At 39.7% G+C, this 24,744-nt stretch overlaps 2 protein-coding genes across 4 annotated transcripts; both read right to left on the reverse strand.

Moving 5' to 3' along the window:
• Positions 1-12,843: 12,843 nt before the first annotated feature.
• On the reverse strand, positions 12,844-19,111 carry LOC112167729 (disease resistance protein At4g27190). 3 transcript variants are annotated; one of them, XM_024304781.2, is made up of 6 exons: positions 18,791-19,111; positions 17,799-18,490; positions 14,874-17,706; positions 14,510-14,747; positions 13,535-13,770; positions 12,844-13,354 (listed from the first exon to the last, which is right to left on the reverse strand). In XM_024304781.2, the coding sequence occupies exons 3-4, from the start codon at positions 17,386-17,388 to the stop codon at positions 14,713-14,715; spliced, it is 2,550 nt and encodes an 849-aa protein (XP_024160549.1). In that variant the 5' UTR covers positions 17,389-17,706; positions 17,799-18,490; positions 18,791-19,111; the 3' UTR covers positions 12,844-13,354; positions 13,535-13,770; positions 14,510-14,712. The 3 variants fall into 3 exon arrangements, with proteins under 3 accessions (XP_024160549.1, XP_024160548.1, XP_024160547.1); XM_024304780.2 differs by having other exon boundaries at positions 12,845-13,354; positions 13,535-13,766; positions 14,510-14,742; positions 18,791-19,110; XM_024304779.2 differs by having other exon boundaries at positions 12,845-13,354; positions 14,510-14,742; positions 18,791-19,110.
• On the reverse strand, positions 17,448-18,490 carry LOC112164366 (toll/interleukin-1 receptor-like protein). Its single transcript, XM_024300571.1, has 2 exons — positions 17,799-18,490; positions 17,448-17,706 (listed from the first exon to the last, which is right to left on the reverse strand). The coding sequence occupies exons 1-2, from the start codon at positions 18,488-18,490 to the stop codon at positions 17,448-17,450; spliced, it is 951 nt and encodes a 316-aa protein (XP_024156339.1).
• Positions 19,112-24,744: the final 5,633 nt, after the last annotated feature.

Below are 24,744 nucleotides of genomic sequence, written 5' to 3' on the forward strand. Positions count from 1 at the left end.
AACGTTTAATAGCAACGTCAATTACTCCTATTCACAATCCTATCAATCACTAATCTATAGTGAAAGGCATATATGACTCTCCATCTATTTACATGATATTAGCCATAATTATTTACAACACTCCCCCTTGGATATTTCATGTCAATAGTGTTGCCTAGGCTGAGTGCTTCTAAGTTGCCTCGTCAAAAACCTTGCCAAGTAATAAAAACCCTGTGGGAGAAAAACAACCTTGGTGGAAGGAGAAAAAGAGCACAACGCGCGTGAATGTGGAGTAGTCGTATCATAATAGAGATAGGTGAAGTCTTCTTATCAGCATCATAAGTAGATGGTATGTCTACGAGAGGGATGCATTAGAGTTGCTACACCAAAACCTTGCCCGGTAAACCCAGTGGGAGAAACCCGTGGTCGAAGGGAAAAGATGAGCAAATGCATATATGTCAAATCAAAGCATCTTCAGGATGTACTATAATTGGGGTGACCATGCTAAAGATGTGCCTCGTTAAAACCTTGCCAGGTAACAAAACCCAGTGGAACAAAATAACCCTGGACGAAGGACAAAAAGAGTACACGATGGTCAAGTGGGTATGCTTCAAGATACTCCCCCTGATTTCGACTCCCCCTGAAAATTACATGTTAGGTAATTCAGATAGTTTACGTAGACCAATACCTTGAACATGCTTCTGGAATGTAGACTTTGGTAGTGACTTGGTAAAGAGGTCTGCACGATTGTCTTCATATCAAATATGCTTCACTTCAATCTTCTGATGCTCCTATTGTTGCTAATTGAAGGAGAACTTCGATACAATATGTTTGGTGTTGTCTCCTTTGATGAAACTCATCTTTATCTGCTCTATGTAAGCATCATTATCCTCGTAGATAATGGTTGGTTCATCAGTGGTGGAATGCAGTCCACATGTGCTTCGACCATGCTTTGTAACGGCTTTTAGCCATGTACATTCACATACTGCTTCGTGAAGAGTTAGTATCTCAGCATGATTCGAAGAGGTGGCAACAAGTGCCTATTTCGTAGACCTCCAAGAAATTGCAGTATTCCCAATGGTAAAGACATAACCAGTCTGGGAACATGCCTTGTGCGGGTCTGATAGATAGTCTATATCAACATATCCAACAAGGCGAGCATCATTCTGAGGATCAAGGGGGTTTGATCCATTCCTTGATGCATAGGGATAGAATAAGCCCATATCCGTCGTACCTCTAAGGTAGCGAAAAATGTCTTTTATGCCATTCCAGTGACAGCGTGTTGGCGCAGAGCTATATCTAGCTAACAAGTTCACATCGAATGAGATGTCCTGTCTAGGGCATTAAGCCAAGTACAATAATGCGCCTATTGCACTTAGATATGGGACTTCTGGCACAAATATCTCTTCGTTATCATCTGCAGGACGATATGGTTCTCTCTAGACTTCAGACGACCATGGGTGTGCTTGCTTTTATCCTCATTAAAGCATCTTAACATCTTCTGGATGTAATTTGGTTGATGGACCAAAATTTCATCTGCACTGTGCTCGGGCTCCAGGTCGAGACAATAATTTGTTCTCCCAAGGCCTTTCATCTCAAATTCCAACTTCAGGTGCTTTGCGGTTTCCTTGATCTCTTCAGGAGTATCGATCAAATTCATGTCATTGACATAGACCGCCTCAATTCCAAACTAGGAACTTGTTTCCTTAATAAACACGCATGGGCATAGTTTATTATTCACATATCCCATCCCGATTAAATATTCACTTAGACGGTTATACCACTTCCGTCTGGATTGTTTCAATCCATAAAGTGAACGCCTCAAAACTAATGAAGAGCGTGTTCCGTGGTCTAGAACTATTTGCATCGGGCATATTAAGTCCTTTTGAAACTTTTATGTATATCTCTGTATTGTGATCCCCATAGAGATAAGCTGTGACCACATTCATAAGCTGCATATTCAGTTTTTCGGAAACTACCAAACTAATAAGGCAGCAGAACGTTATGACGTCCATTACCGGAGAATACGCCTCCTCGTAATCAATCACAGGGTGTTGAGAAAATTCTTGCGCCACTAGACGAGCCTTGTGTATCACAATCTCGTTTTTCTCATTACGCTTCCTTACAAATACCCATTTAAATTCTATGGGTTTAACATGGGGAGGTGTAGGAACAACAGGTCCAAACACCCTTCTCTTTATCAAGGAATCTAATTCGACCTGAATTGCTTATTTCCTTTTTGGCCAGTCGTCTCTTCGTTGAATTTGATCAACAAAGCAAGGTTCGAGGTCATCGCATATTATAGTTTCGGTGGCCACCGTAAATACTAATATATCATCGATGATGATCTCATTCCAATTCCAAATCTCACTAAATTTACCGAGATTTCTCTATTCTCGGGAGTGGGTTCAAATGTTGGAGCGTCCCCCAACATCGTCTCTTCTAGGACAGACCCATAATCCGGATTTATCTCATGAGATGGATCGGTTTGAGATTGCGATGTTAAGAGGATTCATTTGTGCCAAGTTTACCCTCTTCTGGGGATAAGAATCCTTCGAACCTAATGGTATACCTCACTTCAGGGCAGGGACATATGACTGGTTAGCCGCCATGCTCGTACCTCGTCCATCTGGGACGACACATCCTACAGGGACGTCTATCCTTGCAGGCACATTTGCAGCAGGTATATATGATCTCGTCACTTTAGCTAGATCAGAGAAAACGTCTGGCATATTTTGGGCTACACTCTGTAAATCTAGAATTCTCCGCACTTCATTATCACATTGTGCGGTTCGGGGATCAAGATGAGACATAGTGGGGACATTCCACGTCAATTCACGTCGTTCATCATGAACGGTAACGTTCTTATCTCCCCCTAACGGCGGGAAGACTGTCTCATCAAAGTGACAATCCGCAAATCTAGCGGTAAAGAGATCGCCTGTCAAGGGCTCGAAAGAGCACATAATGGATGGGATTCATAATCGACATGTATGCCCATCCTTTGTTGAGGACCTAATTTTGTACGTTGTGACGGCACAATTGGCACGAGGACTGCATACCCAAATGCGCGTAAGTGCGAAACATCAGGTTCGTACCCAGTCACCAGCTGTAACGCGGAGTAAGGTTGGTAGCAGTGGGCCTCAACGGGACCAACATAGCTGCATGCAAGATTGCATAGCTCCATGCAGAAATTAGAAGCTTGGTGCGCATTACCAAGATTCTATTTGCGAGACCATCTTGGGTGTGAACATAGGAAACTATATGTTCAGCATCAATCCCAAGGGATATGAAATAATCATCGAAAGACTTCGATGTAAACTCTCCGGTATTATCAAGTCTTATAGACTTTATGGGATAATCCGAGTGGTGAACCCTCAATTTCATGATCTGGGTGAGAGTTTAGCAAAAGCAGCGTTTTCTTGTGGACAATAGTGTAACATGTGATCACTTTGTCGATACATCAACCAAAACCATTAATATTTAACTAGTCCACATGGTGGTTGGATATGTCCACAAATTTCCCTTGCATTCTGTGCAGAAAAATGGCGGTGTATGTACTAGTCTTTGCACATGATGGTCTAGTATGTCATAGCGTGTCATTATATACAAGACCCTTATTCAGAAGGGGGTGCACCTACAATGAATTGAGGATACGGTGCATCATACTTTGACCTGGGTGTCCCAAAAGGTCATGCCATAGCAAGTAGTTGCTTGAATTAGTTAGCTTCTAGCTAACAGATTTCAATTTCTCCAATGTACGCTTCTGGCCGCACACTAGGAGGTTATGCAAAGATATTCCACGCATTTTTCTCAGTGGTTTCAACGTGGTAACTGTTGGTTCGAATATCCTTAATACTCAATAACGTTCTTCTGGAACGTGGAGATTATAAGGCCTCATTAATGGTAAGTTCAGTACCATTGGACAACATATAGTGGGTTTTGCCATAGCCCTCTATCAGGTTGGATTGCCCTGATACGGTTGTCACAGAGGTATGAATAGACAATAAGTTTGAAAAACATCTCCGATCTGGGAGTATGGTGTGTGTAATAGCACTTTTAACCAGACAACAAACTTCCCCACAAAATATGTCTATTCATTTATTTAATTCAATGGATCACATGTATAAATAAGTTTATTGAATTAAATACATTCGAACATAACCACATTTTCATAATCCAAAATGATTGAAAACATAAATCACCAAAAATAATCCGAGGATGTTTCATTCATTAAGATGAAATAGATATGACACAAGGGACCAATTATACCCATGTCTTTGAGTTCTAATCCTCGGTATGTTCAGTAACTGCCTGAAAATCCATGATCTCTAGTGTGGAATCGATAGAAAATTATCCTTCAATAAAGTTGGTATTTCGAGTTCCGCTACTGGCGTAATACTCATCTACGTACTGCTTCGGTTATCGCACAACAGGTGCGGGACCAGCAGTTAATTCCTCCACATTGATAACAAAGATCATGCTGATTCTGGTGGCAGCAGGCCGAACCAGTGTTCCTTTCAACTCGGGCTTGCTGAGTTATGGCATCATGGTTCCTACCACGTGGGCTTTGGCCACGTGGAGCCTAATTACATGGCCTCTTGGGCTTTGGCCAAGTGGCAGACAGTCATATGGGTTAATTTCGTTCTGCCAATCATGTCTTGCTTCAAGCAAGAAATGGTCATCTGATGGTGAAAGTGCTCTTCCAGAGCGACCCGAAGAGTCTGTATATCCTCTTCATCGGATACTCAACTTGGAGTGTTTACTCCATATGTTTCTTTATGAACATTATGGCACTCATATTAAAAGCCTCAATGATGACATTGTTAGCATTGATTGTTGATCTTATCTTCTTTGTAGTCAGATGAATTTTCACATCTTGAGTTCACTTTAGATAGTTTCTTCTGGAGACCTCCAAAGCAACAAAGTCAAACATGTTGAGATTTGACATTTCTTATAGGAAATGAACAAATAATATTAGTGCTTTGGGTAATATCATCCATAAGCAAGTAATGAGAACTTCAGGTTCTATAACATGGTATGAAAAATCGGATTAGACATGTAAAATCTACTGGTTTTTATCATGTGTGGTGAATTTATGAAGGAAACTTCAAGTTTCTTAAATGGCATTATCGAAACTACAAGTTCGATTTATGTATGAACTACTGGTTCATCAGATACCTGCATTTTCTACACATATATTCTAATGCGAAAATTTGGCAAGTAACAAAATGATACTGAATAGAGCAAATTGGAATAATATCTCACAAATTGGCTAAATGAAAATCACAAATCAATTGAGATATTAATTGCATGCTAGTAACATAACAGATTAATTATCACACAATTATGTGAATAAATGCTTCTAGCAATTAATTACACATATTAAATATGGTGAATCTATTTACAATATCAAATCATTTTTCCTTTTGTTTGATTCTGATGGACCAAAGGAGTGAGCTTGATAGTGAAGCCTATCGGGCTTAGTCTGCGGGCTCGTGACCTAGGCTTTCATGCGCTAGTCAAAGAGTATGTGAGGCCTGCTGGGCTGCTAGGTCCTGCAGAGGGAGAGTGGGCCTGCTGGGCTCAGGCTAGTCTGCCAAGGAATGAAAAGTTATTACTCAACCCTTTCGGTAACTCCAATTGAATACGACCAGGTAAGGAAAGATGAGGTTTAGGTGGAGCGAGGCTCGCTTAAGTACACGGCCTCATCTGAACCTTTCCTAGACATTGCATCCAACTGGATGAGCCTAGTTTGAGAAGATTCATAACTTTTGTCATGGTAACATGTAGTGAGCTTCTATTCTGGCCTTGCAACTTGGGCCTGAGCTTCTGGCTCGAATTTGTTGTTATGACTTTGGGCTTGATTTGAGCTTCTGACTCAGCCTCTATTAATATTCACAATTATAACAAAACCAAATTCAATATATGTTATTAAATCGTAACATAAATAAATTAATGCAGTGGTTATATACCTAAGGAAATGGGTTCAAATCCCATTAATGCTTCTAGCATTATGTACAGGTAATAAATTTGGTAAATGCTTCTGGCACAATGTTTATGTAATAATCGCGTAATAATTTATCCCATAATGCTTCTAGCATAAAGAATTATAATGGCAAATTCAAATTTGTGTAACCAAAAATTAAGCTCATAATTCTTCTATCATAATTCACGCAATAATTCAGAATTGTCTCAATGTGATAATGAAGTGATTGTGGTAATGAGCATAAATTACAATGGTAATTGCTTTGGATAAAATCAATCAAAATCAAATCACGGGTTGATCAATCACCAATTAATTGGCCTCAAATCTGCTTCTGGCAGAATTAATACTAAATAGTGTTAACACATACTAACTTGCCATAGTGGTACAGCGGAAAACATGTTGAGTTGGTACCTATTTTAGCTGGGTTCGAATCCCAGCAACTGCATAATATGAACACATGAACAAATATATACAAATACATATACCAAGAAAATAAATCATGTAGGATTTGCTAGGGTTCATGCATTATGGTGATTTTTCATATTCAATCAATAGGCTCAATAAGCAAGAAGCATGAATATAAAATTAGATTTTGGAAAACATTACTTGATGAAGGACGGATAAATCTTCAGCTTATGTGTGCAGAACTGAGAATGTTGTCTTCTCAGCCAATCCAAGAGCTATTCGCCTCTTTTGGACAGCACCCACTTCGAATGGTGTACAGGTCTCAAAATGACTCCAATAGGGCTGAAATTTGGAGGTCAGATAGAAGAGGCAGAGACGAACAACTTTGATGAAGGAAAGATTTTGATCTGAGGTCCCGATCAAGAGGTTTCGGGGCGTGCAAACAGGCTGCAGCAGGGGGGTTTTTTTTTTCTCTGGCTAGGGCTTGGGTTAGAGTTTCGTGCTGATAACGTGTTGTAAAACAGAAAAATTTCTGAGAGAGAGAGAGAGAGAGTTTGGACACAGAGAATCAGATTGTGTGTCTATTCATCTCACCATGAGGGGATTTATATAGGAGTACATGATGTATACAAATAGGCAACGTTTAATAGCAACGTCAATTACTCCTATTCACAATCCTATCAATCACTAATCTATAGTGAAAGGCATATATGACTCTCCATCTATTTACATGATATTAGCCATAATTATTTACAACAGTTTTAAAATTCTATGGAATTAATTCTACCTGATATAGAGGGGTTCTACTCCATATTGGGTTGCTTGGAGTTGAGTAGTTTTTGGGAGAGAATGTAATCCTCAGTTTTGGAGTTTGTTTATATATTGTTGGATAGAGTTGTTTAATGAAATGTATAATCACTATAATGATATTGTGATTAGTATTCTCTTGTCTTTTAATTTGATTTCTGTTCTTATTCTTTTTGTCTATGCATTGAATTATGAAAACTAAATAAATAATAATGATGATGATGAGCTATGGGCACAGATGTAGAAAGTGTCCCCAGTTTGGTGCAATGTATTTGTATAATTGTATAGTATTTGTAGTCTACTGTGTCATTTGGGGACACATTTATATGAGATATGTGTGCCATTTAGCAATAGGAACACTAGCAATAGGCACACATATGATATGTGTCTCTATAGCTCAATGGGGACACATATTTGTCCCTATAGGTATCAAAAGGCACACATGTTATGTGTCCCCTTAGGCCCTTTTTGTAGTAGTGACATAAAAAAACTGGAAGAATTCTGTGGCCGTCCTCCATGAATTGACAAATCTTTGTAAGTTCATCCAAACACCAAGCAGAAGAAGCATAATTTTGGGACAGAACAACAATTGCCAACCTTGATCCTTCGATTACTTTTAGGAGAGTGGGATAAATCTCATCCCCTACTTGACGATCTTGATAACCCATGAATGTTTTAATTCCCCTCCTCTGCAGTCCACCGTATAAATGAGATGTAAAACCCCTTCGAGTGTCAAGATCCCAGTAACTCAAATACACGTCATACTTCCAGCGACAAGCTGCAGTTGTTCGAGGGATCGAGGCCATTGAAAACAACCAGAAGAAAAACCGAGATGTCAACAACAGGAAGAGAGACTATCTAATACGAGCATATTGTCTCCATCAGATGGCCCAAATGTTATGGCGTCTTTGTTTACTCAACTTTGTATTGTCAACCATAGCTCTTATATATCGTGTCTTCAATTAAATATAGGGCAACTAGCCGTTGCTGTTTAAACTATATTCCTTGCATACTATAATTTACTCCTGTTCTTGTGGAGACATTTTATACTTTTATTTCCCAAAGCATGATAGGTGTGGGTATTAAGCAATTGCAATTGGCCTGTGGATAGACTCCGTTAGTTGGGACAGCCTCTTATTGTCCGTGATATTCTATTCAAGTATTTATCAACTGTCAAGGTGAGTTGGTATTTCCTTGCAGTTGTGCATATACCATGTAATATTCCCAGCAACTTTCAATTTCTGAAACGATTACTTTAATTTAATTGTTAGAATATGGATTATGGAACAAGTCACTATTGGTTGGAACAAGTCACTATTTCTCCACCTGCAGGTCAATGCTCACCATTAAAGGTAAAGCTTCATGCGAACATCATTAACATTAGTTTTGGACGACTAGTTTAACCCGTAAAGAGTGAACAGTAAACCTTTCTATCATCAAGCTAGCCATAACACTTTAACGAGAATTATCATTTCATGTTGAACTATATTTCACTTAGAAATACCAGCACTTCACGTCTGGGATCAGGTACATCTCAAAGATTTTTTACACTGCGAGCATTAAACATGTCTTGTTATATAACACCACAAAACTCATCATGTTCAAGCTTCAAGCTAGAACATCCAAATGCTTGATAATGTAGATGCCATTCTCATTTCCTAATTGCACCAGCGACTGGTGGAGTTCATATGTTTGCTCCAAAGTATAGGCCAATATAAAACAGCCAAACCGAAGTTTAGAAAGTACGGTTTTTCTTTTCTTCTTTTCAAAAGGGCTTAACAGAGGAGGGTACACTTCGAAAAATCAATCAGGTCATTGGGTCAAAACTCAAAGTAACATAGAAAAACTACCATGATAACATAGAAGGAAATGTTGAAAATTATACATGCATACATACGCAGCAGCAAGAATTTGCTGAAGCATTTTCCTCAGCATGTCAACTGATCACTTCACTGTGACTAGGTTTATTGAATGGCTGTTGGATCCCTTTCGCAGGTGTTTTGAACACAAAAATTATTTAGTTTTTCTGGTGAGTTTGAGGCCCCAGATAGATCACCAACCCTGATATATTGACACACAGGTAAGTAAAACAATTCTCTATAACTATCCAACACAAATGAAATGAAACATTACCTCAGTAATAACCATTATGAAGAATTACATCTGGAGACAAATTCGATCTTTTGCTTTATATAGCATAAAAAGTCTCTGTCCCTTGTTATCCCAAGGGAAAAATTATCATTTGAAAATGCTACTGGTTGCAGCAGATACAGCTGTCATATGAGATGAGTACAAGCATACGATGTGCTAACCATCAAATGAAGTGCATTACAAAAAAATGAGAAACACGTTCAAAAAAAAAAAAAAAGGGGGTTTGGACAAAACCTTATGGCAAGTTGCTCGGACATTATTCTAAGCACGAGTGTCAATATACAGTTCGCTGGAACGAGTTTCCTGAATTACTGCCAGAAATCTTTGCAGTATTCTATTCGAAATCACAACCAACCAACTCTCACAATCAACCAACTCTACTAGTCTATCAGCCTGAACTGGCATCCATACAAAATATTTTTTACTCGAGAGAAAGAAGAAGTGCTAACTGAAACTGAGAAGGTTGGCAGTTCATCAAAATGGATTCTTTGTTCGTCTGGCCATTTTGTGGCATTTATCCAAGATGTAGATTACTAACTCAAGCTGTCTCCTACATGGTTTGGAGTTGTATATTAAATCTTAAAGATACAATCTTGGATTAGTAATACAACGGTAATATGTGAAAGTCTAGCAATGCATTAGCATAGGAGCTAGATGTCATCAAGATACAAAAGAGATAAGTGGCATCAATTACTGTGAAACCCTCTAATTCTTATTATTTCTGATCAAATTGAAAAAATTAGGAGAAACCCACCAAGAATAGAAACTGTAACGCTGACTGATAATGAAATGAAAGGGCGGGTAATCAAAGACAAATATGAGAAACACTCCTTTCCCATCAACTAGTTGAAATTAAGTTTACCAGCAATCATTAAATCACTGCAGAATCATCATGTATAGGGGTACAACCTTTTGGAGGATTGGTAAACCTTTAAACTAGCCTTTACTCTGTCATAGTTATTTCTGTTTAGCACAACCCTTGATTTTTTATTTTATTTTCATTTCTATGAGTACATTTCTCTAACTGGAAAGGAAACAGAGGACAATTCAAAGTAGAAGGATAAATGGTGTTGCAATAAGTACGCAACACAGCTTTGGGCTCTCAGGGATGGTCTAACTTGGATTTTTTTTTTTTTGGTCATTGACTAACTTGGATTATTCATTATGGTATTCAAACTCTGGAAGTTAGGTTATTAATCAAGATGCAGCTTAAAAGACCGGAAACACCTGTCAACCTGGGAAAGATAGAACTGACATGTCCCTTTTATTAATATGGGGTGCTCAAAGCTAAATGTTTAGTTAAAAACCATATCAAGTTTGGGGAGTATTGCTAAACTTCTGCCTATGTTTAACATTGCAAGAACATGTTAGGTAAAGCTTATTTGTGTTTAAATTAACCTTATAGATCTTGACCTGAACAAAATAACCTTTTCACAAAAAGCAATTAACCTGTAAATAACTCTGTTCATATGTACTTGTATACAAACATGTGAAGATATATAATTGATTTTGACTTATGAGCATTTTTTTTTTCTTTCTATTCTCCTTTGGTCTGGAATAAGGAACACAAAGATATATAATTGATTTTGACTTATGAGCATTTTTTTTTTTTTTTCTATTCTCCTTTGGTCTGGAATAAGGAACACAAACCAACAGAATAGAGAAGCAATAAGGAACACAAACCAGCTAAGCTATACTGATAACTAACACAGGATGGAGTGAATTGGTAAAGTAACTAGAGGAGGCCCAGGCAGCCCATCATTGACCAATATATATGTGTCTGTACTTCATTGTATTACTTTGATCATTATTCATTAGAGTTAAGTATCAATCTATGTTACAAGATGCGCATGCGAGACACCTGATATCTACCACTAGATAGAGGAGCGAAAATTGGGATTCCTAGAAAAAAAAAATTCTTTTGATGAATGATATCTTTTTTTCTTCACACCAACAATCCAGTTAATTCATAATTAAAAGGTTGCCTGTATTATGTATCAGATCTTGGGGAGCAACTCATCTCCCAATTTGTTAGAAAGTAGCTCATTGATGAATTGCAACACAGAATTTGATACACTGAAAAAGTTTTGCATTTGAAGCCTTGTCAAGGGCTCCAAATTTCCACATAACATGAAGTCTGTGCATGTTATATAATACCTGATCTTGCATCATCATGGACATGAATGACAGACATGACAAACTTGGAGCCAAAAGTAGTAGATTCAATCAAAAGAATCAAAGAACTGACCTAGTACTCAATCAGCAAATCATGTTACTAACTAAAAACACGTCTAATATTATTACCCAATAAAAAGCACAGATATTACTTATTCCAGGTGAATGGTAGTGTATATGAAATAACCATGTTCATTTATTATGTTTCCTCAAGAGTGCCATCGTAGGAAGGACAGCCATGATAACATGGACACTGATGAGGATAGCCTATCCATGATAAGGGGCAAAAACCTGCTGAAGAAGCGTAGAAACCGAGCTATGATTTAGTTCCCCCTGCCAAGTAACATTGGAATCACATTGGAGTACCAAATGTCCAAAAATTAAATCCAAAGCTAATATAAAACAGGAAACCAATATATAAATACAGAATCTAGCAAATTAAGCTACAGACCTCTTTTCATCGGCACTTACACGATTAACGAAGGGTACTATTAACAAGGAAGTGCAACAATCAAACGGTCAAACCATCTCATCTTGTACAATGAGCTTTTTACTAGTATTTTGTTTTTGTTCCACAGCATCAGTCAGGTTTTTGAATTAAAACTCAGAGTAACACACAGAACAAGAACAAAAACAATGATGAGTTTTTGAATTGAAACTCAGAGTAACACACAGAACAAGAACAATGATGAGAGCATGAGCTAGTTAACGATGTTACTGCAATTTCAGGACAGAGATATACAAAGAGAAATTTTGAGAGCCAGATGCCAACGCGAAACCCAAAATACCATCGAACAATACTATCCCCCAGGTTCTGTATACTTTGAAACCAATAGAAACAAGAACTGAATCCAAGTTTTGATCAAGTTTGTAAATTTGGTATAGTAGGAATACACAAAAGCAAAGGTCAAGGAGCATAATTGTAGAGCTATGGAGTAAACAAGTGACAGTAGTGAGAGGAACTTGCCGGAATTTCAAATGAGAGAGGAGGAAGGAGGCAACCACAGGCTTCAGAGAGAAGCGAGTTATCTCCACGCGCGGAACTGGGGCAGCTCTACTGAACGAGCCGCCGCCTCTTTGAATGCGCCTGCGCGGTCTTTTCTCGGTTGGCACTTATGGAGCAATTAAATTTGGGTGGTCGGGTTCTTCGAATGGCCCGATCCATGTATTTGGGCCTGGTCTATTTAAAGACTGGGCCATTGGACAGTTGGGTTTTTACTCATTAGTGGCTGGGTCTAGGCCACAAACTTTGACTAGTCAAATAACATCCAATACATTCCCAAAAACAAAACAAAAAACATCAAAAAGAAAAAATTATAAATCCGTTATATATAATCCAACAGAACCTAGAAAGAACATTGTGACATGCTACACAAATTTTACTCATATATGCACACTGAGGAACAAAGATTGAGGTTATTGTGCCAGTAAGTGAAAGAAGTAGCTAGAAAGAGGAGAAAAATTACAAGTTCAATCAGTTACGTCCATAGATGTTTACATGTTATCTACTGGGAAAAGAACATGTAAAAGTCCGTACATGCAGTTTCCTAATACGAAAATTGGAGGCAAATGTGAAACAGAGCAGAATCAAACCAAAAACTTATGAGTACATGCAAATAAAATGTCATGTAAAATAGCAATGACATCCATCTTGCCAAATGAGGGATCTTCCAGGACCATTGAACATCTCTTTGATTTCGGACCATTGAACAGCTCTTTGTGCTGTTTCTTCTTCAAATAGTAGGCTATGGACAATTTTGTTTATCTTTCGATCTCTGCTTTCTCTGTCACCAAGAGTCAACAAAGTTCTGGAATGATGATCCGGTTAAAGTGCCTCTCTCTGACCTGTATCTGCACCAGATATATATGGAGACTTTTGAAATGTTAAAATGTGCACTAAAGAAAGAGGAAGCACAAGAGAAAAGATACAAGACAGAATAACAAATTTGACCAAAAAAAAAAAAAAAACAGAGAGAGAGAGAGAGAATAACAAAAGAAAGACAAAGGATGCTGATGACATTGTCGACATACCTTGGATAGAACCGAAACCTTCTTCCGCTTGTTCATCACCATTGAACTGAACGTTGTTATGGCTAATTCAGTCTATGGACTCAGAAGCTGTAAGGTATTTGACCACTGAATTTGCTCCGACTCTGGCATTTTCCGAATCCAAACTTCACCACAAAGTCTGTTAATTGGATAATACCATGATGATCATCTTCTAGGCAGAGGCAACAAAGGAAGAAGCATGATTTGGCCTTTTCTGGCTTTCAACAAATCCCAGGACATAAGTCAATAAAGTCCATGTGAAATAATAGCAATAAATAAGCCAGCATTTAGTGTATCTCACTAATTAACGTACAATACACTTCTCGATCTAATATTGAAAATATCAGCTAGGGGCAGAAATTTAAAAGAAAAAGCTAAACTAAAATGCAAGATCAGTCATCAGAGCAAATTAATCTAGAATGAATATAATCGAATAATATATCATCTGTACAAGGACCCTGTTTTCAAATTTTTCTTTCAAACTATGCATTTGTATATATGTAATTTGTACTAGTAGAGTACTGAAACATGAAAAAAAACTCATTGAGATGAAGTATTTTCTGTGTAATTTTGTTAGTTTCACAAACCTATTACCAAGAATCAGTTTATTTACAAAAATTAAATAGAAAGAATGTTCAAGATTATAAATATAAATGATAACAACAAAGTTATGATATTTTATTTCAGATTTCTTGGTGCATGTACTGATGGTGGGTGGAGAACTCAATTGCATAAAGATTGGCAAAACAATTGAATCAAAGATATTATTGAAACATTTTCACAACTAACATTTTGGCCTAGTAATTTGGAAATGTATATACGTCATGGCCATATTTTTTAAGACCTTTCAATGAAAAGAAAAAGAAAAAAAAGATCAAAAAGGAAGAAAAATAAAGAGAAAAGACAAATGAAGTAAGTTTATGGAACAACATCATTTATGGAACAACATCAACATACCTCTCCCTTTGGAAGTAGTCAGATGCAGAGGTTGGAAATGACAAGTTGGGGCAGTTCTTCACATACAAGTGTTCCGATGTTACCCATTTTCACACAAACTAGCTTTTCCAGATTTGTAGTTCTGCAACATGTTGATGGCAACAGTACATGTTGTCATTGATGGCCATGCCTTCTTTCTTTCGGAACCTCTTATCTTCTTCTGCTTAAAGTTGGTCCGTCTCTCGGACCTCTCTCTGCACCAGATATGGAGACGTCCAAAATGTTTAAATTTGCACCACAAGAATGAGGAAGCAGAAGAGTAAACTGAAGATAGAATAACAACAAAACAAAAGACAACAGATTTTAATACGTCATAGGGACATACCTTGCATAGGAATCAAAACAGGCTGCTTATTCATCATTGAAACCAACATGTCCTTAGCTGGAGAATTGAAAATATGGCAGCGTTCCACATGCGAGTGTTCCAATAAAGGAAACTCAATACATTCTTCATCATTAGTAGCACTTCCAGTACTACCATAGAACCTTGTAAGCTTAAGAAGCTTTTTCAAAGCTAACTTCTTCAATTTTGGTAAAACTATCTTGTCGTTCACTGTTTCCTCACTTGCTTCAATAACTCTCTCCAACCCTAGGCAAGCCTCTACTGAAAGATCTTCCAAGTCATGAAGATGGTGAGCTATGTCAGATGTAAAGAGATTTTTCAGCTTATTGCACTCGAAAACTACCAAAGTTTTAACATGACAAAAGATTTCACAAGGAGCAGGACCATTCCATATCTTTATTACGTTCCCTAGATTCTCCAATCTCATCTCTATCAACTCTGTCAGAGTACTTTGTTCTACCTCAGACCCTTCATATGAAAACACATACTCCAATTTATCCATCTCTTCACAACTTAGTTTTTCCAAATTTGGTAGTCTCTTCAACAAATTAGATTGTAAAAGTGCATTCATCAATTCAGGACAGCCTCTCACCTCCAGTAACCTAAGCTTGCATAGAGACTGATTTGGTAATTCACCAACACATAACTCCTTCAGACAATTCACTCCATCGAGATGCAACTCTTCCAAATTCTCAAACACAGGTTCATTTGGAATCGGTGTTATTGTGGTCATCAACTGTTCCAATTTGTCACTGGGACCAATAACATGTAAATACTTCAGTGAATGTAAGGTCCCTTGGTAATATTCCTTAAGAACATTAACTAAACCCCGACAGTTTCTATACTGTAGCTTCTCTGTTTTCTTGGTTACCACATCAGTAAACCATTTTGGTAAGGTATCCATGGTTGTGTCAAGAGTCAAGGCTTTTGAATCGGCTTTTGAATCAAGTGGAGAACTTGGATCCAAAAGCGATTCTCTAATTGATGGGTCTCTACAGATACATATGTCAAAACTTTTCCAATTAGACTTTACCTCAACATCTGTAGGTAAGCATTTTGGATCAGATATGAAAACCTTCAAAATCTGTAGATGTAACAAGCTAGTGAACTCATCAAAGGAAGCATTAGTTTCCTCTCTTGCTCCCTCAGCTTCGCTCTCCTCAACTGTATTTCTCTTGACTTCACTTCCCTCTGCTTTACTCCCCCAGTCCGCAAAATCGCACTGTATGTACAGTTCCTCTAATTTATTGAGGTTGCTTATCACTTTAGAAGGAACTATATCAACACAGACACTAGTGAAGTCCAGCATCCTTAGTGTGGTCAACTGTCCTATTTCTTTAGGCAATTTCAAAAGAGGAAGTTCTCTCATACTAAGAATCTCAAGTTTTTTCAACTGTCCAAGTAGGGATATGTTACTTATCCTTGACAAGCAACCATCTAGATACAAAGTGTGGAGGCTGGTTAGGAGATTGAATGATGTGGGTAGTAAAGAAATGGCAGTGTAGCTAAGATCTAAGACCCTTAATGCCTTTAGACGTTGAAATGAAGAAACTGGGATGTTATTCATAATATTACTTTGTAACAAAAGAATATGAAGTTTTGGAAATACCAAGTGTTCAGCGGGAAGCGTGCATATTTTGTTCTTCATTAGTGAGATCGCAATGTAGCCTTTACCTGCATCAATCCTTGGCCAATACTGCAATTCACAACCAGCTCTTACAAAAAATTGTAAGGAAATTTGTATGGCAACATCTCTGATGACATCATGCATCCTTACGCACCCCTTAATCCCTTTAGCATCCAAAAGCAAGCTGGAATCTTTAAGAGACTCGATGATTGTATGTATTGTGTCTCTAGCATTTTGCATGTTGGACTCTTCAAACAATCCTTTCCCAATCCCATACTTCAGCAAGTCTTCAATTTTGATATCATAATCCTCCGGGAATAGGCAGCAAAGCAAGAAGCATGACTTGGAAACATCAGATTTCAAGTAATCATAGCTTAACTTAATGCATTCGAACACAACTTTCTCGTCTTCAGGGTGGGGAGGTTGAGACACCTTTAGTCGCTCAGCAGCTTTGTTCCATTCGTCCAACTCTTTATCCCCAAGTGCCTTTGCAACTGCTTTCAACGCAACTGGAAGACCACCACATTCTCCTGATACCTGCCTTGCTTTGTTATAGAAAGTCGACGTTTTAAAAGAATTTCTTGCTTCCTTTGCAAACAACTTCCAAGAATCTTGTTCAGTTAAGGTATTGAGACGAATGCTTGCTTGGCATTGCATACGATAGCAAACATCCCTTTTCCTTGTTGTCAGTAGGACCTTGGAATTGCATCTTTTAAGCTCGTTGAATCTGGGAATTCCTATGCTTGTCAACTCTATTCCCTCCCAAATGTTGTCCAAGATTATAAGGATCCTATCTCCACTTGTTATCTTCTTCCTCAATGTACGGGCTCTTCCAATTACTGTCTCATCCACCAGTTTCAGACCCAACATGTCTGCTAATGTGCCTTGAATATTCCACACGTTAGGTTCTGGGGATATGCGAGCCAAAATCACCTGAGGGAAAAGCCTTTTTTTTGGGCTTCTAAACCAACATGTTCCACCATTGTTGACTTTCCAACACCTCCAATTCCGTAAACCCCAATGATAGTGATGTTTTCATCTTTTAGCGCCTCCATTACTTTATCCATGGCTTCTCTTGTTGCTTGAAATGGTTCAAAATGGATCGAGGAAATAATAAACTCAGTTTCAATAGGTCGTACTTTACTGCCCACAGTATCCACAATGGCTTCGACAAGATCTCTTTCAGTCCTACAATGAACAAGGGTGAAAATAACATGTAAATTAGTAATATAGGCAACAGGTGTAACTCTTGCTAATTGAGATAGTCTCATGATGCTTACTGAAAATCTTGTGCATTACGCCCAGAGAAACCGGCCACTCTGTGTAAAGCATCCCTCCACCGCTGCACCTTCTCTGAATTGTGCCGGCCCAAGTTTCCATGCTTAGTTAAAGCATCTCCGAAAGTCCCATTTTGATGCCGCACATCACTTGGTTGGACATAATAAAACAGGGGTAGGATTCTGTTCTTGTCTTTCATGCATTGACAAATCTTTGTAAGTTCCTCCAAACACCATGCAGAATGAGCATAGTTTTCCGACAGAACAACAATTGCAAAATTTGATTCTTCGATTGCCTTTAGCAGACTTGAAGAAATAGGGCTTCCTGTTTCAAGATCTTTGTCATCCTTGAATGTTTGAATCCCTCTCACAGTCTGCAATTCATGGTGTAAGTGGGATACAAAACCCTTACGAGTGTCTGCACCCCTGAAACTCAGAAAAACGTCATACTTCTGCCAAGGAGCTGCTGATGATAAAAGAGATGTAGAGGGGACCAATTCTTGATTTTCCTCCGGCATTGGCTCAGGGTTTTCAACCATGGAAGCTGACGATGATTCAGCTGATGAAAGAAGAGATGCAGGGGGGTCCACGTCGGCCAATTCTCGATTATCATTAGACACTGGCTCACGGTTTTCAACCATGGAAGCCAACCAATGTGTCATTGTCGCAAATCCCACAGCTACCGCCAACGCCATCTTTTATAGAAAAGATAAAATGGAATAAGAACCAACAATCGGAGGATTCCAATGTACTATGAAATGGTATAGAAAATGGCGAGCATAGTGATCTAGCTTATAACCGTTTGGTTATGGCTTGATCATTCAATTAATGTTACTAATTTTCACCTCTTTTACTTCGAAGACTTCTTCTATCTGTATTGTTTCTGAAAAGCAGCTAAACAGTTTGGTTTACATTCTTAGGATGATGCAGTGCCTAGATGTAAAATATATAGATATATACAAAGGACGATTACAAAATAAAACTATGCTTCTCACCTCGACGGAATAGATCTCCATTAGCTTCAGGCCTTCAGCTGTTCAGACTCTGTGAGAAGGTTTGTGCCTTGGAGTAGTGTTGGGCAGATCTCTGTGAGCCTTTTGAACAAAAGATCAATCGAATGGGGCGGGGATCTAACCCAGAGATCTTTGATACCAGATTATCACTAATCAAGTACGGAGACGAGACTTAGACTTTCATAAATGAGCTTTTTGTAAAGTTCTGGGCTTTTTCCTCTTTCTTCGATCAAAGATTCCTTTGTTTCATTCGAGTGAACTCAAAATAAAATATGGAAATTATTTTTCTGGTTCCAATTTTGCCCCTGAAAGCCACAACTCCGCCACCGCTCCCGACTTCAAGTCTTCAACTGAGAGTTACAAATAGGGCTGTCACTCGGTCCGTACAAATCTGTTATAAGTTTACTAATTTTAATTCGGTTTTAAAATTGAGCTACCAACTACCAACTATCAACCAAAATTTTTGATATTTAATCATATCTACTAAATTTAGTATTTCAGTTTTCGGTAGTATTAATTTTAGAACAACTAATTTTTTTAATATAAATTAGAATGAACAATACTATGTTTTAAAATTTTATAGTCGTAAGTCGTAACTTTGTATTCGTCTACTTATTGTAGCTTTCTTTTGTACATGTGACATCAAGTTTTAGCCATATTCAATAAAACTAGGTTATTTCACCATCTTTGACCAAGTTACTTAAAATACATCTACTATTAATGCTAGTATATGTAGTAATGTTCATACTATTTTGAAAATTTTTATGTTTATTTCTTAATATATATATATATGTATATATGTATTGAATACTATAGTATATAAAGCTAATATTTAGATAATCGGTAGATTTGGTATTTACCAAAATCAAACTAACTTTTTTAGTAATTTTCGATTTCCGTTTTATCAGTTTAAATTACTAAAAATTCGGTTTACCAAACCTAAAATATCGGTTGGTATTCGGTCGGTTTGGTAATTACCAAACCAAATGGCAACCGCCTACAAGTTAGGGTTGAATGCAAGTCCTTAAATTTACTGAACCCGAGACCGAATTAGATATATCGGTCTCGGTTACAAATTTTTATTTTCAAAATTGATCAAAATATGAACCGACTACTTTTGTTCCGTACTTTTAGTCTTTCGGTTCTAAATACCCAATTGCAGAAAAGAATTCTAGTTCTTCTACTTCTATAAATTTCTCTGTAGGAATATCAACAAATTCTCATTAATACCTACAAAGTTCAGTAAATACATCATAAATACACAATTCTCATCTAAAAAAGCTGCTTTGGAAGTTTTGCTCTGCATTTTCTGGAGAAGAGAAAAACTTGGTTACAGATCGTGGATGGATGTTCCATCCAGCAGTGCCTCCTCAGGACGTCGTCGTCGGACGGGTAGGTTTCAGTTGTCAGTCCACAAGTGAAGGTACAAGGCGACATGGGGAGAAGTGACGATGGAGTTCTGGTTTCCTGAGGAGCAGTCTGCATTCGCCGATTTACAACAGCGAAGCAGGGCGGTTCAAGCCATGGTTGCCGGCCATTCAAGCTAGGGTTGCCGAGCGTTCAAGCCGTGGTTACTGAGTCATGGTCGAGGAAATGGGGCGCCTACCTCTGTTGCCGGGTGACCTAGCCACTGTTCCGGAAAATACAGGCTTCGGCGGCGGCGGCAATGGATGGGCAATGTGCACTAGCACCGAGTGCAAGCCATGGATCGGCAGGGGGTGCAAACTGTTCCGGCAAAGGGTGCAAGCCATGGATCGGCGACGACACAATGTGGAGGCTGGGAAGTTTGGGCCGTAGGCCGTCCCTTCGTCTTTGGGCCTTCAATTGTGTGTCTGTTCTAGGTTATGTATATGTTTAATATTTGTTTGGGTTAATTACATATAAGTGCATATTTCAATGTTTTTTTTGCCATAAGGCCACCAACTGTTTTTTTTCCCTCAAAAGGCCACTAGATTAAAAAATGTGTTAAATTTTGGATATAAAAAACCAACATATTTACATAATTGCCACTGGAGTAAAAAGTCAACAATCATCCTCTCTTTCTTCTCCGGCGAGTCTCCGGCCGACCTCCGGCGACTACAAAAACTATTGTCACTAACATCAAAAGCTACTGTCGCTGACAACAAAAGCTACTGTGGTGAGATTTCCGACAACCTTCGGTGAGGTAGCAAAAGCTACTGTCATCATCAAAAAAAGCTACTGGCAACTTCCGGCGAGGTAACAAAAGCTATTATTATCAGCAACCAAAGCTACTGTGACAAAAAAAGCCACTGTTACCAAAAAAAACTTTTCTTCCCAAAACCATAATCTACTATCCCTACCAACAAAAGCTACTTTTACCAACATCAAAAGCTACTCTAACCAACAACAAATGCTACTCTCACAAATACCAGAAAGCTACTCTTACCAGCACCAAAAGATACTCTTACAAACACCAAAAGTTACTGTCACTAACAACAAAAGCTACTATCACCAACAACAGCGAGCTACTCTTATACTAAAGAGCTACTCCAGTAACATAAGCTACTTTGACCATCAACAAAAGCTACTATCACCAACACAAAAAGCTACTGTCATCAGTAAGAAAAACTACTATCACTAATACTAAAAGCTATCTCAAAGACTTGCAATGCTCAAACAAAAGCTACGGTTAATGTGTTAAAAAAAAAACTACTCCATTATAACAAAAACTACTATTGATGTGTTAAAAAACTACTCCACTATAACATAAGTTACTGTTAATCTAGCAATTCCACACAACATAACCAAAAGAAATCAAAACAATACAAACTAACAAAACCATCCCCCCATCATACAAGAGCACAACTCTTTTTCTCTCCCCTGCAAAATTCCACAACAGATTAATTCAAACAAATCCAAACCCATTCATTCCAATAAATCACAATCAAATCAAACCAAACTAAACACTGTCTAATTTTTTTCCGATAAAAAAAATCAAGCTAGAAGCCAGAAATACAAAATGAATGGAATTCAAAGGCTTATCACCTTTCTTGGCCGGTGGTGTCCCAAATCTGGGCCTTGACGATCTTATCATCGACATGGATGCTCCGAGTGGCGAACTCTACGCTGATGGTGGATATAGACTCGAGGTTGAACTCGTTGCAAAATGAACCTGGATAAGAGGTTGGATTTGCCGTTGCCGGAATCACCGAGGAAGACGAACTTGAAGAGTTAGTCGTAGTTGCCGTTTGACCTATAGGCCATCTCGAAGAGCCGGAGAGACTTTCCGGTTGGGATTTTCGATTGGGGATGAAGAAGCTGAGGGCCTTGTCGTTGTCACCGGATGCAGGTGAGGCCGAGGAAGAGGTGATATTGGTGGTGAAGGGTCTCGTCGAAGAGTCGGAGTCGTGTAGATCGCGTCATGCGTTCAAGTCGTCACCGGCGATTGTGAGGTATGCAACATCATCATTTCGGTTGCGCCTTGCTAAACGATTTTGAATCTTCGGAAACAAAGCTTTGATCTCTGAAATTATTACTATCACTCATTCCTAGATTTGATCTCCCACCGTCGTAGTCGCCGAGCACAGTACAGAACCTCTGTATCCATCAATCAAACCGATCAAGCTCTTCGTCGTTGTCATCTTCAGAAACCCTAGCTTTTCACAACACAGAAGAAAACAAGAGGAGAAGACTGGAGATCCAGTTCCAGTCGGCGTCGTGCGGCGGAGATCTTGCTCGTGCGTCGGAGATTCAATTCCAGTTCCATTCGCCGACGTGATGGTGGAAAGAGGGAGTATTCGCCGGAGAGAGAGAGAGAGAGAGAGAGAGAGAGAGAGAGAGAGAGAGAGAGAGAGAGAGAGAGAGAGAGAGAGAGAGAGAGAGAGAGAGAGAGAGAGAGAGAGAGAAATTAATCTCAGAGGATTTCGTCGGTGAGAGAGAGGATAGAGAATGATTAATCTCAAGCAGTTGGTTCTGAAGGGCAAAATCGTTAGGAATGGGCAAAATCGTTAGGAATGGAAAATTTTCAGGAAGCAAGTGGCCTTAAGAAGACAAAAAATATAAGGTGGCCTTATAACTAATTAAAGTTTCAAAAGATCACTTGTGTGTAATTTTCTATATTTGTTTTCTATTTTAGGTGTATTTCTTTTACAATAAATCATTACCCACTCTTGGCAAGAACATGTGGGCTCTGTCCAGATATGCATACATTAATGAGGCGATTGGTCATACATTAATTACAACCTTCTGGTGGCAGGATGAAATGATGTGTCGTCGGATTAATTTCCGGTCGTCAACATATTGGGAGAGCTACTTTCTTGGTTTTATGGCATTGATTTAACTTTTCGATATGTCATTGTACCTACATGTGCCAGAACGAGCATAATTAGCTATAATGAGCCACGCTCATTGTACCGCCAGAGGTACCGACTCCCACCAAGGGGATGACCTGCGAAGGCACGGCCAGGCAGGCTACCGCTTAAGCCCTGGACCGCCCCCAGATCACCGCTGACGCGCCGCCACGCGCCGCGTCAAGATAACATCAGAAGCTCCAGACGCTGGGAATTGAAGCACATCAGTCCCACATCGGAAACAAGGAGAAGATAAACCTCTTCCTCAACTATAAAAGGTTCTCTCCTCTCTCCTCATTAATTACGCAATTACTACTCATTTATGGTTATGCTGCGCATATAGTGACTGACTTAGGCATCGGAGAAGTGAAGACCGCCCAACGCGGTCTCCTTCTGACGCCCTGTCTATCGTGTTGCAGCAAGCAGGAGTCACCTCATCCTAGGAGTAGCGGTCCGCCCACCGGACCCGCGTTAAGCAAGGAATCGGCTACCGCCGGACTTAAGCATTAACATTGGCACCGTCTGTGGGAATCCTTGAACAAAAGGTCATCCCGCCACAATCATCATGACTAACGACAGCGGGGGGAACGCTGAAGAGCAGGCAGATCAATCCGCCATCCCCCAACCCACCAACCCAGCGGTAGGCATCAACCGCGCGTTATTCTCCACCCCGGTCAACCCCGGCGGTGAGACAAACCCAAGTAGCAGTCGCCCACCAGGCCAAGACCTCGCCTCTCTGTATGAGTTGGCACTGGCGGATCTTCACAAGGCGAACAGAGAGCGGGAACAAGAACGCAAGGAAAAGGCCGAGGCCCAGAGGCAGGTGGCCACGCTTGTGTCCCGCTTCGATGAGCTAAAGAAAACGCCGGAGGCAACCGCCAACCCGGCACGAAGTGAGCAGTCACGAAGCACCAGGCATAGCCGACCCGGCACGGGAGCATTGGTACCAGGACCGGTCGTACACATGCAGGTCCCGCTGCACCCACCAGAGCTAGCGGGAATGGGACCACCCCCTGCACCCCAGCTAATGTTGGAACAGGAGGCGGAGTCATCACTACGCACCCACCGCTTGAGACCTCGGGCGAGAACAGAGGGAAACCCACCCTCTCCCAGGCGAGGATCAGTTCAGCGGAGTACCCGGCTAGACCCCGCCGGCGATGCAACCGCTCAAATACTGGAAAGGATGCAGCAGTTGGAACGACGGTTAATCCAGGCGGAATCAAGCACCCCGGCACCAGCTTCAAATCCACTTTTCGCGTCCAGGCCAGGACCGTTTACCGCTGCAATTTTGCTTGCCGTCAGACCGGCGTATGCAAAGACTCCAAAAATGTTGCATTACAGCGGTAAGACTGATCCCTTCGTCCATATGGACACCTTCAAGAAGGTCACCAACAACAAGGGATTCGATGACGCCACGCTGGACAATGAGGCAATGAGTTGGTTCTTCGAATGCCCGCCGGGATCCATAAACTCATTTCAGGCGTTATCGCACGCTTTCCTTTCTCGATTCATCCTACTGTCCGCCGGGCACCACAATACAAGCCAACTGTTCAACGTCAAGCAGGGTACGGAGGAATCACTGAAGGCATTCGTCACAAGGTGGCGAGCGGCAGCATCTCAGTGCCG

Source organism: Rosa chinensis, chromosome 5, assembly GCF_002994745.2.
Source record: "Rosa chinensis cultivar Old Blush chromosome 5, RchiOBHm-V2, whole genome shotgun sequence".
Classification (NCBI taxonomy): Eukaryota; Viridiplantae; Streptophyta; class Magnoliopsida; order Rosales; family Rosaceae; genus Rosa; species Rosa chinensis.